This window comes from Corvus kubaryi, unplaced genomic scaffold (genome assembly GCF_017639235.1).
Source record: "Corvus kubaryi isolate FWS band 111438036 unplaced genomic scaffold, C.kubaryi_AGA036_p1.0 split1-131, whole genome shotgun sequence".
Lineage (NCBI taxonomy): Eukaryota > Metazoa > Chordata > Aves > Passeriformes > Corvidae > Corvus > Corvus kubaryi.
The window spans coordinates 26,909,378-26,927,285 of record NW_024582073.1 but is presented as its reverse complement, the minus strand read 5'-3'; the positions used below and the strand labels follow the sequence as shown (position 1 = coordinate 26,927,285).

General features: G+C 47.3%; 1 protein-coding gene across 7 annotated transcripts in view; it reads right to left on the bottom strand.

The window, feature by feature from the left end:
* Positions 1-12,113: 12,113 nt before the first annotated feature.
* LOC121676694 overlaps positions 12,114-17,908 on the bottom strand; it is a 25,278-nt gene continuing 19,483 nt past the window's right edge. For 5 of the 7 annotated variants that reach the window (XM_042053557.1, XM_042053556.1, XM_042053558.1 and 2 more), the window contains 5 exons: positions 16,417-16,588; positions 14,942-15,079; positions 13,737-13,866; positions 12,757-12,918; positions 12,114-12,277 (listed from right to left, as the gene is read on the bottom strand). In XM_042053557.1, the coding sequence (XP_041909491.1) occupies positions 12,777-12,918; positions 13,737-13,866; positions 14,942-15,079; positions 16,417-16,588 (582 nt within the window). In that variant the 3' untranslated portion in view covers positions 12,114-12,277; positions 12,757-12,776. The remainder of the gene's footprint in view (positions 12,278-12,756; positions 12,919-13,736; positions 13,867-14,941; positions 15,080-16,416; positions 16,589-17,908) is intronic. The other 2 variants (XM_042053560.1, XM_042053554.1) reach the window with 2 other exon arrangements.

Here is a 17,908-nt window from a genome sequence, read left to right as displayed (position 1 = left end):
CAATCAGTAGAGTTTGGCAGCCCCTGCATTACAACAAATTGAAGCCCAAGAACATTTTTAACCTTCGCCTGTGAATTGCATGACTCACAAAATTGAAGCTCTCGGAGCAGAACCTTGCAACTCCATTTCTTTTTCCCCAACGTGCTGATTTATGTATTGACCATATTCCCCAGGCTCCTCTGACAGAAATGCTGTCATTTTAAAAATAAGCAGCGTTTCATCTGTGGGCATCGTGCTTCTGTGGGTTGCAAGGCCAATATCTGCAGTTCTGTTAATGCAGGAGCGGCTGCAGTAATTGATCTGCGCCAGCACCCGCTGCCACCTGAATGATAAATCCATGTTTTAAACAAACCAGTCTGAAAAACTACAGTGAGCCCAGCAAAAAATGCCTGGAGAGAGCCAGTAAAGAAAGATATGATAAAACAAACTGTTACAGAGCCTCCTCTCTGCAATGCCTTGGTAGGAGGCTTAGGTATGGGGTGTCTAGAAGAGGTGACTGATGATGTTCATTTTAAAAAAGCCAAATCTTCAGTGTTCTTTTTGTTTTGTGCTTGCCCAAAACACACACAGTCCCATACCATTGGGACAGCAGGATACAGAAAATATTGCCATTAGCAGGATGAGTCTGAAATCCAGTTTATCATGCTTGTTATCAGGGATAGAAAAACTTATTTGTAGTCTTCGTAAACTTGATTGCATGTAGGGCTGCTGATGTATTTTGATAGAAAATTTAAAATCCCACTAAAACACAAAAATACTTCTAGTTTGGATGGAAAACAAATTGTGTACAGAGATAAACAACCCTCTCCAAAGTAAAGACAGGAATATTTTATAAAGATCCATTAATCTCAGGTGAAATTGCTTTTCTGTAAGGCCAAAACTAAAAGGATAGCAATAAAGGGAAAATTCAGGGCTCATATATTTTCAAAGGAGGAAAATGTCTGTATTTGAACATTTTCCAGACTCCTCAGATGGATGCACCTGGCAGCACCTCTTCACTGGCTCATGGTGTAACACAAAATACTGAAAATACATTACTGCAGAGGCAGAAGTGGGTCCTCAGAGGTGGGGAATTATCAGCAGAGCCAATGCCCACCCAAAACGTGACCCCAAGGGGCCCAGGAAAGCCTGTGAACTTCCATCAAACAGAAAATGTATTGATTGGCTTTGAGTCTAGGATTGAACAAGCAGCAGTTCTCCGTGTATAATTTGTAGGTTACCAGTGACAGTGTCACACTTGGCTGTTCCTTCTGAAGTGACATCCTTCTCCCGTGATTCACCCTCATCCCTACCAGGGATAAATGCGGAATAAAAAATCTGTGACGAGAGGCAATCTCTATTTTTCATCTCAAACTTTGACACATGAAAAATGGCCTGTTTCAGCTTAGTGCTGGGGTTTTAAATTTGCCCTTCCAGCTCTGTGTTTAAGCAAAAAAGCCTATTTGCTTTTAAAATGTTTCATTTCCTGTTGTTCACCATCCCTTATCCCTTTAAATGGGGGCCCATTGGTACCTTTTTCCAGTTGCCAAGAACACTGGGAAACAGAAAACCCAAAGAAATTTTTGTTTCTAAACTGAGAAACTAATGCTTTAATTTTTTTTACATCTGATAACAGGTAGAAACTTGGTTTGGGTGAACAAACAAACTGAGTTAACATTTTAGATGCTCTTCCACAGCTCTCTAAGTGTCATCTCCTCCCAGACATGGCCCTCACCACCAGATCCCAGCATCAGGTGTCAGTCCTGGCTGAGCTACATGGAAAGGTCATAAACAGAAGAGAAATTTCTTCATGCCTATGAAAATGGGGGGAGCTGCCTGATTTCCTTGAGAAGAGCTGGGCTCAGCGTCACCCCATGGAGATGTTCAGTTGTCTCCTCTTCCCACTGTTTCTAAATCACATTTCCAACCTGCCCAGTTCTCCCTTTGCTTTATGGTGGGGCTGAGGGCACCAGGTCCAGGCAGATGAGTGCCTGAGAGAGGTGTTAGAAAATGGATGCTCCTGGCATTTCTGGCCACGTTTCCCAAAGAGCACCTTGCTGCCACACTCAGCAGTTTTTCAATGCTTTGCAAGCTCCTGGCCCCACCAGACCCCACCAGCCCTGGATTGTAGTGGGAACTCAGTGTGAAGAGGAGCAGAAGGTTTGGAGAGCATCCCCCAACCCAGCCTGGCTCCCAGCCTCTGCCTCCTCAGCAGGTGTTCAAGGCCAGGTCCTATTTGGAAGGTCATCAGTCCCAAATGTGAATTATAGATGGAATTAATTCAGCCCTGAAGAACAACCAGAATCCTCTTTGTCAGATGATCAGCTGCCTAAAAACCCCTCCTACCAAAACCACAGGGAACACCTGGACTTCCAAGCCATAATTTGGACTTGTGTACTTAAATCCCTTTATGGCATAGCCATCATCTTCTAAGTCACTGGGACACTTTGGGAAGAGACCTTAATCCAAAAAACACATTTTCCATGACAATTTAAAAAAAAAAAAAAAAAAAGATATTAAGTTTTGGTTTGTTTGGATTTTTTTGCCTGCATGAGTCCTTTAGCAAATGCCTCTGACAGTGCCTGCCAAGCGTGGTCAGCCAGGGATGAACAAACGCGGGGGAGGAAACTGCTGGAGCCTGCAGGGCTCCTGTGGGCACTGGGAGAGCTGTTCATAAAAACAACAGGTAACAGCACAGCAGGACTGACCTACAGCTCTCTGACCCCACTCTTCTGTGGCATTTAGGGTCTGCCTGGGTAATTGGCACGTCCTTATATAAATGGATTTTTAATATATATATTTTATATACATATTTTAATTTTTTTTTCAGCTATAGAGGCAATGGTTGAGACACACACTGCAGCTTAGAAATACCCAGAGGAAACAAGCCATGAGTCTGAGTAGGGATGCATCAAGGATTTAAACCTTCCTACGTATCTCTCACCTGTCCTGACAGTATTCTTGAAACTCCTGACAGGACCCAAAGTCACCAGTGAGATCTCTGGCCCTGCTGGTTCTTACACTCTGCCCTGTGAGACTCCAGCTGGTCACCTGCGGCTGCTGTGCCAAATTCTATCAATTGTACAACACAATCCTGAGAAGGCAAAACCCTTCCAGCAGTGAAACACACCTGTGGCCATCAGTGGTCCACACCTGGGAGCAAGTGCTTCTGCAATAAAAAATTGGCCTGAAGGTCAGAAAAAGCAAGAGAATAAAGTTGTCTGAGCTGAACTGAAGTTCCCAGCTCAGTGTTAGATGAAACCACCAACATATGGCAACCTCACAAAACAACCCAAAACCCGTTGAGTTTAATATTTTATTCACAACTTTGAAAGCTGAAGCTTCACCTTGCCCTTGGCACAACAAATGGACTGGCTGAAGAAAGTGCTTTAAAGCTGCAGAGTGCCCAGTGACCCATAAGAGGCTTCCACAGCACCTGGGTGCTCTGTCCCCGGGCACAGAATGGAAGGGAAAATGCAGATTTCATGAGTTGCCAGTGGAGATTTATGTTCAGGTGGTTAAACTTCTGAGCTTTCCTCACAAGAAAAGTGCTGCTTGTTGCCACAGTGTGCTGTGCTGCATGGCCAAGCCTGGCAAAGCAACTCCTGCTGACCTGGAGGTGAAGGGCATGCAGGAACTGCCAGGATGCTTCTGGCATTAATGGATATGACCACTCCTCATTTGGGAATCCAGCAGTTAAATATGCTCCATCCCATGCTGTGTCATGCATGTGATCATCCTTTTTCAGCTCTCTGCAGTCTCTGCTGTCAGAAAAACTCCACGATGACAGCACCTGAAGCAGGCTGGAAGAGATGAACATTCATCGTTGTTGAGTATCTCTGAATAAATGTCTGGAGAACATCACAAGATGAGCAGAGCTTGGCTCACAGTAAGAGGTGCTGTACAGAGCAAGGTGTGCAGCCAGAAGGTCCCAACTATTAAAACTTGAACTCACAAAGCAGAACACTTTCAGGAGCTGGCTGTTAAGCAAGGGGATAAAAAACTTGTATTGATGAATGATTTGTCATAGAAGAATGGCAGATGGTGACTGGGTGCAGGAGGTCTGGTATGATGCAGAAGGGATTGATTAGGAGGAGCTGTCACTTGGACACTTGGGATGCTGGGTTTCTGGAATGTGGGATGCACAGGGTGTTTTTCCTGCAAGCACAGAGTTGTGCCTGTACTCAGGCTGAGACACACAGGTGTGTACACACACACACAGAGGTACATCCACAGAGTGCTACACTAAAAAATGCTCAAAGCCAAATGCTGGCCACAAGGCTGGGAACCAGATCTGGCTCTCATCCACACGAATTGTCACTAATCCTCTACAGCAGCTTTGTCTTAGTGAGTCATGGGCTAAGCCATGAATTGAGCTACATGGACCACCCTGCTCCAGTGCTTCAGCTGATTTCCCTGGCCCTCTCATTCAGCATCACAGAAGTGCCTTCAGGATTCCTTTTGAACGCATTCTCCACAGTCTGGTTAAATGTGGAAACAATTAAATAAATAAATAAAGATAATTTTAAAAAACCAACAAGCAAAAAACAACACAAATCAACCCCCCAAAAAAACAGCTTTCACCAGACAAGATTATTGTTTATTCATATTGGTCAAGGTTTTGAGTGATCAAGTGATAAAGGACTGATTTGCTGCCTTCTCTGAGGGGAAAACCACTCCAACAAACAGTGTTTGAATAGGAAAACATCTATCACAGAATGTGCAGTAACCGTGGAAAATGTGAATCCAGGAGCAGGTTTATGAGGAGTGACTCAGACATTGGTCATCCCCAGAAGAGTGGTCAAAACAGTGAGGAGTAGAGTGACAGGAAAGCACCTGCATTGCAGAGCTGGCGTGACTCAGCGGAGAGTTTAATCTCCAGCCTCGCAGATTTCTGTCCTGTCATGCAAGTCCCATCCCCAGGAGCATCCCAAATCCACCCAGTCTGTCTTTTCCTACCAGCTGCAGGCCTGGGAGTTTGGGGCTCACACTCAAGAACATTTCCCTTCCTTTCCAGAGGTGAAATTCTGAGGGAAGAGAGGATCCCTTTCAGTGCAGTGTTCATTCAGGATGAAAAACTGGTTTGGCCACAAAACCATTTGAAAATTGGTTTTGAAAACACCCTGTGCTAGCATGGCTAGGATGATGTTGATAGGGACAGCTGACTCTGCTCTGGAAAAGTGGATAATCAAATTAGGTAAAAAATGAATGGAAAAAGAGTGTTACAATTTTCTAAAAGCCCAAGTATTGTCTTTTCTCCTGTTCCTCTGTTTTTCAATCTTCTTTAAAAGCTAGAAATGTGCCAGTGAAAACAAAAGGCCTGATTCCTGTTCAAAGACTATTCCCACACTTCCTTTAACCTAGAACAACCTGCTTCTCAAACCACAAAACACCCCAACCTTGCACTCACCTGACACCCTACACCTCACTCCCAGCCAGGATGGGCTGGTTCCCACACCCTGCAGTCCTTCCCTTCTGCCTGAGCATCTCCAAGTTGTCCTCCCTCCCACAGAGCCACACCACCAATGGTTTTATAGTCTTTTCCTCCTTCCTGTCTCACCAGGGTGACCTCCAGAGAGGACTGAAATTAGATGATTTCCAAGGATTGCAGAAATATTTCTTGGATGTTTTTCCTGTGAACACAGTATTGGGATCAGAAAGAATTGTACGAAAAACCAAAACATCAGAGCTGGCATTTCTCCAGCTGGCTGCACAGTTCCATTTGGAATAAAAAACCCCATTTATTCTGTGTTAGGCAAACAGGAAACTGGAACAAGCAATGTATTTCCTGGATACCCACCACTCCTGGTATTTGCACTGGCTGGGTTTCAAGGCAGCAGTGGACAGGCACAGGCTCAGAGGGCACCAAATTCCCCAAGCACATCAGCTGCTGCCCCACTCTTTTCCTTCTGGTTTGTGCCACTTCTTGATTTCTTTGCCAGTCTTGAAGCAATTTCTCCCAGCTCTCAAGGTTCCCACTTCTCCAACAGCCTCAGTGGGGTTTCAAAAGGTTTGGGGCTCAGTTTTGAGCCAGTGGCCCAATTTTTGAGGGTTCTGTTACTGCAACATCTTTACTGCCTTGTCACACCAGGAACTCAGCACCAGTCTGTGCAGCAGCACCATGTGAACAAGCCTAACTCAGCACCAGCCCCTTGCAAAGCCAGGATAAGGCAGAGTTAAAGCCTGCAGGCTGGTAGTTGTAGCAGCAAAGTTGGGTTTAATGATTTTATTGCAGGGAGCTGTGACCACTGCAGGAAAGAGTGCAGGGGAGGCAATGAGGAAAGTGAGCACTTTCAGCTGTGGGACTGCAAAGAGTCACACCAGGGGTCTCCTCGCTCTCATTTTTATTAAATTTACTTAATTTTTTTTTCTTATTTATTTTCTACAGAATCTGAGCCTCTTCAAATAAGTAGTAAATTTTCCAGGGAATCCAATAGCCTTTGGATGTGGTTTTCAGGGTGTGTGAACCACCACCACAGTGAGAAATGCAAAGCCCCTCTGTCACCTGTGGTGCAATGCAGCTGATCTGGCTCTCCAGGTAAAGTAGTTTTTTGTCACAGCTGAACTGAAGAGGGTGTGGGTGACTGTAAAGGTGGCATATCAATCACAGCCTGTATCTGCTTTTGAGGCAGTTTGATGGAAATAAAACACTGAAGTTCTTGTTTTCACTTTTTGTCATTATTTATGTCTTTCATATGCACATTCCTTGGATAAATGCAGTGGAATCTCATAGTGTGAACCGTGAGGGAAAGCAGGAGCACCTGGCAGAGGAAGGAGCAGCTCCCAGCCTGGAAGAGTCACACGTGTTGATTAGAGCAGGAGCTTCCTGATGGGAGTGTTTGCCCTGCTGACCTGATTAATTAATTGACTCATTATCAGCAACCCACCCAGGAGGCATCTAACAGAGTCCATGAGAATATTTTCCCTTGATATCCAGCCCATAGAGAATGAAAATCTACTTATTTTTCATATTTCTCTGGTATATAATTTCCCTGAGGAGGAACACATACAGCTGGATGTCTCCAGCTGGCCATGGAAGGATGAGAACTGAATTTGCAAATATTACAGCATGTTTCCATTTAACAGCTGTTTTTTTAAAACAGGGAAATGTTTTATATAGGCTTAGTTCCATGTAAGACTGGCTCCTCCTGAGGGGGATAGGCCTGGCTGGATATCTTCACTGTTCACTGGGAGAGCAGCAATGCTCAGGTCTACAAAGGCCACATGATCCCAGAATACCTGAGATGTGTCCACTGCACCAAGAATAACCTGCCAGGTAAAGGAAATGCTCAGGCCACCCAAGAGACAATTTTCTCAATGTCCAGTGACAAAGGACCTAAAGAGGAAAGTAAAACAGGTGGGTCAACATAACCCTGGGTTGAAACATTTTGTTTTGAACTCATGGAAGGAGAACTGAAAAATATGGGCAAAATCAAAACTTATTACAGATTATGTTGCTTGTAATTTAAAAATAAAATATTATCAGTGGAAAATTCTAACAGCTTTACCGGTATGGTCTATATCTGATGGAGACAAATCCATCAAGCAGCACGCAAACTGACCACAGAATCAGAGAATAACCTGGGTTGGAGGGGACCTGCAAGGATCATTGAGTCCAACTCCTGGCTCTGCACAGCACCATCCCCAAGAGTCACACCCTGTGCCTGAGAGCATTGTCCAAACACCCCTTGAACTCTCTCAGGCTGGTGCTGTGACCACTGCCCTGGGGAGCCTGTTTCAGTGCCCAGCCACCCTCTGGGGAAGAACCTTCTTCTAATATCCAACCTAAACCTCCCCTGACACAACCTCAGGCCATTCCCTCAGGTCCTGACAGCAGGCTGTGTGTTTCCTCCCAGAAGAAGGAGATCTGAGGTAAAGCACTTGGAAGCCACCTCTGAGCTGAGCACAGGCCAGGACAGCTGCATGCAGAGGACTTGTCAACATCATGTAGTCATTTATAGCTGCAGTCATTTATAGCTGCAGTCATTTACAGCTGTAAACTCACTTTTATCTTGCAGCAGCATCAGAGGGATCTGTACACCATAAATGGAGTCATCACATCTCAGCAACACATCCCCTTTCATTTTCTATTGGATGATTCATGTCGCTTTTAACTGAACCAAAGAAACCGTCTTCATCTAAGCAAGCTCAAATAAAGGCAGTGAAGGATTTTTAAGTGTTTATGAACTTCTATGAAGGTCATGTCCCACATTCAAGCCCAGCAGACATGTTCCCAAACACTAACAGCACCTGAGCTGCCCCAGAAACCGCATGGAAACAGGCATGAGGCCAGCTGAGACTGGTTGGAAAGGAAAAGACCAGATTTTAGGGAAATTGGGAGGAATGGCTGGCAGTTGCTTTTGTTCTGGACTGCCAAGCCATCACAATAAACCTTTCACACTTCTCTCTGTTTCTCTCCATTTCTTTTGAACTCCATCATTTGCCCAAGAAAGTGCCATTAAAACTATACCACTCGAAAAGGGTTGTTTGACCACCATCCCTTGACAAAAATCATAGTTGGGCAAAATGTGTTAATTGGCAAGTTCTTTCCCTTAGCTTATACTTTCTGCCCAGGTTGGTGGCTGAGCCAAGGGCAAGGCTGGCAGATGGAGGATTTGCATCATTAACTCTTGCTCTGATAACACTGAGCATATGCTGAATGATTCATTGCACAATTGTGAGTTGGGTGGCAGCCATAGGAAGAGTTTTGTCCAAAACAGGAGGAAAAGTTGATTGCTCAGTGATGGGTGAGGATCAGCCCTTGAATGTCCTTGCAGCCTTCAAAGAAGTGGTGGCAGTCATGGGCAGTGCTGTTTGCAGAGCAGGGAAGGTGCCCAAGCAGTTACTGCAGGTGCTTCTCTTTTGTGAATGTCACGTCACACCACTGAAACCCCAACCACCAATGTTTTGCTCTGCTGGGCCAGTAAAGATCTTCTAACTACATTTGTAAAAACACCTCTGAGAATTTGTGCCTGTTCTGTCACAAATCACCAGCTCTTCCCAACCATGCTCTTCCAAGGAAGCTGCTGTGGGATTTCTGCCTGTTCCCATGGAAGGTGCAGGCAGCATCAAACACATTTGAGGGTTCAGTCATTCCTTGGTGAAGTAGCTGCTCAGTAGTGGTGGCCAGGATGACCACAGATGTATTTTAGGCTATCTTTCAGCACTGTGAAATTCATTTAGCCATTCAACAAGGAGGTTTTGCACCTCTGATGTACAATGAGATAATCTGTGGAGAGTTCTAGAGACACTCAAAGTAGAGAAAGTCATCAATTGGTTAACCCATGATAATCTTGAATTAATTTTTCCAGAAAGGATGCATGAAGTAAGTTTAAAGTTCAGTCGGTGCTGCCATGCTGGGAAATAGAAAAGACAAAATTAAAGATGGAAGATGCTACTTCAAAATTCACAGTGATGATGAGGGATGAACTCAGAGTGTCCTTTTCCCTAAACAGATATCTCTATTATGAATCCTAAGGGAGACAATTCTTCAGCAGCTTAGCAGGACCAGGCAGAGCGTGGGATCCTGATGCCAATCGGGATTCTAATGATTGAACAGCCGAGGGAGTTTCACCTCCAAAATGAGAATTTCCCCTTCTACCCAGGAGATGGCACTAAGGCACTCAGACATCACTTCAGCCTTACCACAAACCTGTTTTCCCTGAAGCTGTATGCTGGGGGCAAAACCTGCAAATTTTACATTCACTGGGTTGTGCTTCTTGTGATGGGACTGGGTGTCCTGAGAGCGAACATGTTTGTGTGGCTCTGTGGATGCTATCACTCGGATTTTGAGTGGATTGTCCTTCTCACAGCTCCAGTGAGCTCTCACCAGATCAGAGCAGCCTCCATCCAGGGATGTTCCTCTGTTTTGGACAGAGGGAAGCACCAAATACTCTGAAGAAATATGCCTGTGGCTCAGCCATAGCAGTAATGAGGCAACAGGACCCTGGAAAACATCTGCTAATCTCCACCAGCCACATTCTGGCTCATAGCCAGCTTGTTTCTCTGCGTTGTTTCAGGGGTTTTCTCGTGAGCCTTGTTACTACTGTAAAACCTGGTTGCATCCCTTTTTGAACCCTGTTAAGCTCATGGCTGGTGTCATCTTGGTACTGCAGAAAAAGGACTGAAACTGGATGTGTTGAGGTAAAGCCAGTATTTCTAGAGCTTCTCAACTCTTTTTGACCCCAGTGCTCTTCAGTGTTAACCCTGTGTCACTCACACGAACAGGATCCATCCACTGAAAAGCCAGAGCACTGCTGAAGGCAAATTGAAAAGGAAAATTGAAAAACTTATTCTGTGTCTGCTCCCTTCTGCCATCTGGATATATTTGCATGCAGCCTGAATGTTCCCTGCAGGCAGCAGTGACTCCCTGGGGCCCTGAGAGCCCTTTGGTGTGTTTGAACTGCCTTGGGACCATCACCATTTCCATTAGCAGGGAGCTGGGGGGGGTAAAGCACTAACAGCATCACTGCCATGACACACAGACCCATATTGGGAAGGGGCAATGATGGCTGGAGAAACAAACGTTTGAAAGAAAACTCTGGGAAGAGAAATAGCAGGAGATGGGGATGCAACAGGCTGGATCCTGAGTGGGGGCTGAAACATGGAGCACAGCTTTCAAAAGCTGCATCTCTAAGCCTGGTCTACAAATCTGAGAAGTGCCTGAGCAAGGATGATGTCAGGAAATCCAGGAAGGATATTTATGTCCAACATCAGCAGCTTCCTTCCTTCTCCCCGACACAAAGTTAAGGATCACTTTAGCAAACCCAGTATCCATCTGCCTGATTGAATATCCTCATTACTGCTCCTGATGGGGTGTAGCACAATGGTATCTTCTGATCCAGGCATTTGTTTTCACCGTGGTTGTGATTAGCATTTAGCAACACGCTTTTTCCTAGTGACGCTACCTTGTATGTCTGCTCTGAGAGCTCATCTAGACACAGCCCCTGTCAGTGCCACAAAACACACCAGAGCAGTGTGGAAATCAGCTTGAGGACCCCAAGTACAGTATGGGCAGGCAAGAAAATGATGCTTTTTTCATAAGAACAAACTGTCTGTAAGGCCATGGGGTTAATTTTAAGTGGTGTAAAAGTACATCTTTCCGCTAAGAACATCTCAGTTCTCATGGTCTCGTTTTCCTCAGTCAAACTCTGTCTCCTCTCTGATGTAAGCAAGTATTTTCCCCTACTTTTAAGGTTAAAGGTAGTTTCATTGTTTCTGTCCTCCAAAATTGCCACTATGCTTAGATACAGTGGGAATACCCTGTGTCACCCAAATGCTGCATTGGGTCAGCAATGCCCCACAGCAGAGCAGCTTTGCAGAAACACTAACCTCTTCTGCTTCCCTGCATCATCTGTTTGGAGCTTGGCCCTGCCAGACATCATTTTGCTAAATCCCCCAGAGCTTAGATGAACTCCTTGGGGCAGGGACCAGTGTGCTGCTGTGTCTACACAGTCCCTGTCACCAACAGGTCTGGGCATATTTGATATAACTGTAAAATAAGTTATTTGTTCTCATTATTTTTGGTATTTTAGCTGTGTCTGTTAAAAATGTCTTGCTTATCCCTCAATACTGCAAGGATGTCCATGAAAAGGAATACCTTTAAGGAGTCAGGGAGAGGTTTCTCTACACCACCTACTCCGGGATAATTTTGGCATCAATTTAGAAGACCCAGTCAGGTCACTAAAGCCACAGCAGAAGGGCTGACAGCCCTTCCCAGGTCTGGGTTCGGCGGCTCTCCATTGCCATCTTCAGGCTGGGAGCAGCCTTGATCCTTCCAGAAACTTAAAAATCCCGGACGCGGCAAACTCAATTCCGGTTCACCCAGCATTAGCTGAAATTGACGGCCAAAACCTGGAATAAGGTGTTAAATGTAAAGGAGGGGAAGGAGCTCTGCAAGGCTGGTATCCAGCTGCCCTGAATAACACAGATATTTCCCTCCTTGTGAGGGCACAAGGCTTTAGGGAGTAAATTAACACCAACAATGCTGTTTAACACACACTGCTTCTTGCTGACAACGTTTATCATCAAGTTTTCTTTAAAGCACATAAATTGAATGTGCCCGAGTGATTTTATCTCTGCAGCCTCCATTGCCCCCCCCCAAAAAAAAACCTTTTTCTGACTGTGATAAAAGCTGAGGCTCTTGGGAGATTTTAATCATAATCTGCACTTAATCTACACTCTGCCAAACATTTCACATCTGACAGACACGGTGGTGGGTTTGGAAGAGACGAGGTATCCCAGGCTTTCAGGGTCTCTGATGAGCAGTATCACACAGGCAGCTTGGAGGGCCAAAGAGCTGTAATCACAGAACAACATAGGTAACACATCCTAAAAGAAACCAGAAAAACATGGAATAATGTAGGTGTCCTGGCCCAACAAGGCCAGCCTAGATGAGGCCACTCAGACCCAGCACTGTCACCCACTGAACACCTCCATGCCATTCCCCCACCTCTCCAGTCTCCAGACGGTGTCTGACCACCCTCACGGTGAAAAATACTCTCCTAATTAGATCTGGTTGGAAAATCTCTTTCTAGGAGCCCAGAAATCATAGAATCATAGAATGGTTTGGGTTGGAAGGGACCTTTGAAGGTCATCTAGTCCAACCCTCCTGCACTGAGCTGGGACTGATGCTGCTACTCAGAAGAACATTCCAGCAGCCAAACTACTCTCATGGTAGTTTGTACCAGCTCCCACGACTGTTCACAATTTTTTCCCACTGCCTCAGTCCCTGAAATCCCAGCTCTCAGGGCCAAAATGGATGATCCTGGTGCTTACCACGGCCCCCTTAGCGCCACTCAGTGAGTGGACTCTTTCCATCGCGGTGTCCATCGCGCATCCTTCCCAAAGGGCAGCCATTGAGCAGAGATGGGAGATGACCAGTCCAGCCTCTTCAGGAAGATGCTGTAGCTGTCTGCATACTCAGAAACCCAGCGGCTGCTGCAGAGAACATGGGGAAGGGGGTAAGGAGAGGACCTCCATCCTGTGGTTCGTGCCCCAGGACAACGGACCTGCCTCCCCTTCTGCAGTGTTTGACCACCCAGCCAGGAATCTGTGTAGAGCAAACCAAGCACATTCAGATGGGATGGGGGACAGGGGGAACAGCCTGTCTCCATCAGGAACGGGGCAGATGCTGCCACACACATGGTTGTCATCGGGATCAATCTCCCGCGTGGACCAACCATTACATAGGCTCAGTCTCCAGCCCACATACAACTCCAGGATCACAGATTAAAATCTGCAATGCAGAGCTGAAATATCTGTGTGCTAGGGGAAGGTGGGGGGCATGAGGCAGCAGGGAGGAATTGTCTTTCCAGTGAGAAATGAGAGCTCAGGAGCAGTTTATGCCTGTTTGGTTCATAGTGTGCAGATGAGTCACGTTGCAAACAGCTCCTGCCCTGGTTGATTTGAGAGAGCCCTTTCCCAGGGGAAGCCTGGGCATGGAAATGATGAGACATGCCTCTTGCCCTAGCCCCACAGGGATCTTCTTTCCACAGGGATTAGGCTGTCCCAGAAATTGTCTCCCCACTCCAATCAACCCCGCTGCAAAACTTTTCAAGAAAAGGCTGATTGGGCTTTGAGAGTGGATTTGTCCCCAAGGGAATTTCTTTGGGGTCATTGCATAGCACGGACAGGGAGATTTATGCTTGAGAAACACCTTCCAATTCCAAGCAGCTCCAAAACCTCCCTGCCCTACTCTTACCCTGTCCCCCACTCCCAGCAGCCACCCTCTCCTCCCCATCCCACCTCTCCCTTACTAATTGAAGCGGCTCTCTTCAGGGAAAACGGGAGAAGGCCTTATCTCCTCTGTATAGAATCCACCATGGACTCCCATCTGGTGTTGGTAATCTTGATTGTAGATACTTTTCCACTCAAGGTTAGAGCAGTCTAGTGAAAGAGAATCCAAATAATTAAAAGATTTTTTTTTGGTCTCTGTCTCCTGTATTGCACAGCCTGAGTGTTCCCCCTTCCCCTGAGCTCCACTGGCAGTTTGTGCTTCCAGTGCTCCTGTTGGAGCTCCCATGATGAAGGGATTAGCCAAAAGAAAACACAGGAATTTCTTCCCTGGTGTAGATAAAGTCATTTAGATGAGATTATTCAGCCCTTATTTCCCATAGCCTTTGTGAGGAAAGCCACACAAGGCAGACCTGGAAATGATATCTTGTGATCTTCCTGTCTCGATATTGGCTTGTCACCTGGTATATATTTTCCCCTACTGTCTAGATTTTCTTTCCTTCGTGCCATTAATCAGGGACTAAACCAGGGAAGAGATCCATGGTTCACTTAACCCCTAACTGAACACCATCACATCTGCTGTGATATCTTCCCCAAAATCCCTGTGGGACCTGGTTTGAAAAGGTACCATCTCCCATCTGACTCTCCAGAGATGTCTTATCTGTGTGTTAACAGCTTGGTGTGTGTCCTCCTGTCTGTTCTGATCGAGCAGATCTGCCTGGGTATGAACATGCAGGGAGGACACACAGAGAAGAGCCACCCATTGTAGACGTTTCACCTTCTCTGGGTATTTTTAAAATGACACATTCCTATAATGAGCCATTGGTAGAGTATTTTTGTTGTGTTCACTGTGGCTGAGGTTACAGGTGTCTCACAGGTGCATGACCATGTCAGGCTGTTAATGCAGCCCAGCAGCAGCTCCTGTGCTATGACATTATTTCCAGGGAGACCACATCGAGCAGCACTGTGCTCCATGGGGTGGCCTGTCTGGAAATTGGGGTGAAAGAAACACCATTCACAACATTCCAAACTCTTCTAGAAGATAACTCTTTTTCTCTGCCCTGCTTCTCCCCACTGATGGGCAGATGGTTTCAGGGGATCCGTGAACCCTTCCTGTGTCACTCACTTTCCCTTCACCCTCCTCAGCCTCTTCTGGAATTAAGTTAAAAACCCAAAGCCAGGCTGAAGGCCACCAGTCCATTCTCATGGACAGCCCCCATCCACTGACCTTTCATTAAAATAGATGAGCCAAGGTTATGGTATTTGTATTTATCAGCATTGTACAGCCTTTCCTGGTACAAATCCCGAGTGAATTGCTGGTAGGTGACCACGTTCGAGGATGGCAGTTCCCTCTGCACCAATGCCCCTGAGACAGGGGAGAAGAAGAAGGTGCATTAGTCAGGAATCACCACCAATTACTCATGCAAATCCTCACTCTATCCTTTGGATAGGGTAAGTTGAAGTCTCAACTGGCATAAATCAGGGGAGACCCAGTCACTCCAGCAGAGCTTTGCTGAAGTGCACTAATTTTGCATTGATCTGGCTCGTGGCACAAGTAGGAGAAGGATTTATGTTGGTGCAAAGCAAGTGGAAGGAGCCGTGCTGTCTCCACATTGCCCTGGAGTGCTAAAAGGAGCTGAGACACTCTGCAGCAGGTCTGTGTGTGAAAGGGAGAAAAACTGCACTGCTGGCTTACACAGGGCAGGGGCAGAGCAGGAAGGGAAAAGCCCACAGGAGTTTTGTCATTAGCACAAGACAGCTTCAGATGGGCTTGGCAAGGAGATGTTTGCAGCCCTCAGATGTCAAGTGCAGTCCATATGGAGACATGTCCATCTGAGCTGCTTGTCCAGACTCTCCTTCTATTTAGTGGAGAGAGAAAACCTGCCAGGGCTTACTTCCCCTCATTGTCAGTGTGGCATTGAAGCTACAGGAGATGGCTGTGTCTTTGCTTCCCTCTGATCATGGAAGAATCCAGACACAGGCATCCCACACTGGGAGAATCAGCTCAGGGAACAGAGAGGACATCCTGGTCTCCTGTTGGCTTCTGGAGCACTGCTGAGCAATGGCACCGTCTTCACTCTCAAGCAGGAGCTCAGGGGAAAATCCCCACTGCTCTGGGATGGTTGAGCATGGCAGAGTGATGTTTGCTGACCACTCCTTTTGCTTTTCTGACTTCCATCAGCATTTTAATCCGTGCAAGCAAGCTGTTAAATGGTGTGGCTGAGAGCTGGCTACCACCCCCTTTGCTGCATTTGCTGTCAGACAGGTACCCATAGCAGAAGGCATTCAAAAACCACCCAAACCCCTCACATCCAACCAGAATCCTTTTCCCTCCCTGCACTTCTGCAAAGCGGGGTTGACAGCATCTCCCTGTATCCCAACAGAGCTGTGAAGATAAAACCCTTAGAGACCCTTGCTAGCAGTGGCTCTTCATGCACTGAGATGTTTCTAAAACCCCAGCTCCCTACACCCGTGCTTTGAGCTGGCCTAGGAGCTGCATATTCCTGGTGACAGGTGCTGTGCCCATGTGTGCATCCTTGCCAGGCTCAGCCCAGCACCGAAGCATCATCAGGATGCTGCCCTGTGCATCCAGCCAGCATGGACCAGGGGTTGGGGGCTGGCAAAGGCCCAGGCAGACAGCCCCTCAGGCAGCTGGACATGGCCAGTCAGCTGTTCACCAGCAGTGCCAGCATCAGGGGTTACCCTCTGTTCCATCTGTCGGAGCAGGAGCTGGAAGGGGTGGGCAGCAAGACAGGTCGTGCATCGGGTCAGCAAGAATCTCCAGTTTCCCTGCCCGTCTTGTTGTCAGGTCAGAGGGCTGGCACTCTGGTAGGTAGCACTTGGGCACGTCTGGAACAGGAAGGAATGAAGGTGTCTGCAGAAAAAAGTCCCGTGTGAGTGGAGAGGCAGCAACTGGGGAGGGCAGCTGCTAAAGCAGCGTCGAGCAGCTGCCCGCAGCAAAGCCTGGGCCTCGGTGGGGTCAGCATCTCTGGGGGCACAGTGGCCACAGAGCAGCTCTGTGGCTCTCATTGAAGTACAGGAACCATCACAGCTTCCTCTGTCAGCCCATCTTACAGCTTGGGCCCTGGGTGGGCAGTGGGAGGGAGGGAGGGAGCCTGGGCAAAAGCTGCGGTTTGGTGGTGGGAGAGGGAATGGCTCCAGGGTTCATGTCAAGGAAAGGCTGAAGAGGCTGCTGCTGTGGCTGATCTGGGGGGGCTCCAGCCTCTCCAGCTGCACACTGCAGCTCCAGATGGTTTTTAGGGGCTCAGAAAGGGATTCTCCTGCTGTGAGCTCCACCAGGCTGCTGGGACCAGCAAGGACCATCCTCACAGGGTTTGTCTATTGTTGTTTTGGGTCTCTGTGGGTTTCTGTTTGTCCCTCAAACTCCAGGGTCCTCAGAGCAATCCCCCAGTGTTTCTCCTTTTCAAGACTGACAGTAGGGCAGGTGGAGGCTGCAGAGCTACAGGAACTAGCTGTATCTGGGGGCTTCCCCCACTGAGGATGGCCAGAGCTCCTCCTGAGGCATCTCCAGAGGGACAGGAGCCTCTAGGAGACCACAGTAGGGATGGCTCATCAGCCAGTGCTTTCTTCTTAACAAAAGGAGTTCCCCACATTCCCCTTGGGAGTAGGTTACTGCCCAAAATGTCACAGATAAAAACATCACAGTTGTTTTATCCTCATAAAAAAGTACAAATCCTATCAGGGCCAAGAGGGAAACCTGGGCCTCCCACATACCTCATCATCACACTACCCAGTGGGACAGCTTTCTTTGGCAGGCCTTGGGAATTAATAAGGAGCCAAAGGGAGCTGCAACCCAAGAGAATCAGACATAGCTTCCTTCCTTCCCATCTCCCAGACTACACCAGCACCTCCACAGGAAGCGTGCAGCCTTCCAAAAATAAAATTTTAAAGTTTAAATGAAATAAGTAAAGGAAAAGGAGAAAAGAAAAAGAAACTGATATGCACGGCTCGGAAACCACGCTCCAGCAGGCAGGGGTTAAACCTTGCCGCCGCAGCCGGGATCCTGGAAGCGGAGCAGCCACCTAAGGCTGGGGCTGCCCGGGAAGCGCTGGCCAGCCCGGAGAGCAGCGGGAGCCCCGAGCAGGAGCGCTAATGAAGGCGGCTGGCAGCGGGAGGGGAGGGGAGGGGAGGGGAGGGGAGAGGAGAGGAGAGGAGAGGAGAGGAGAGGAGAGGA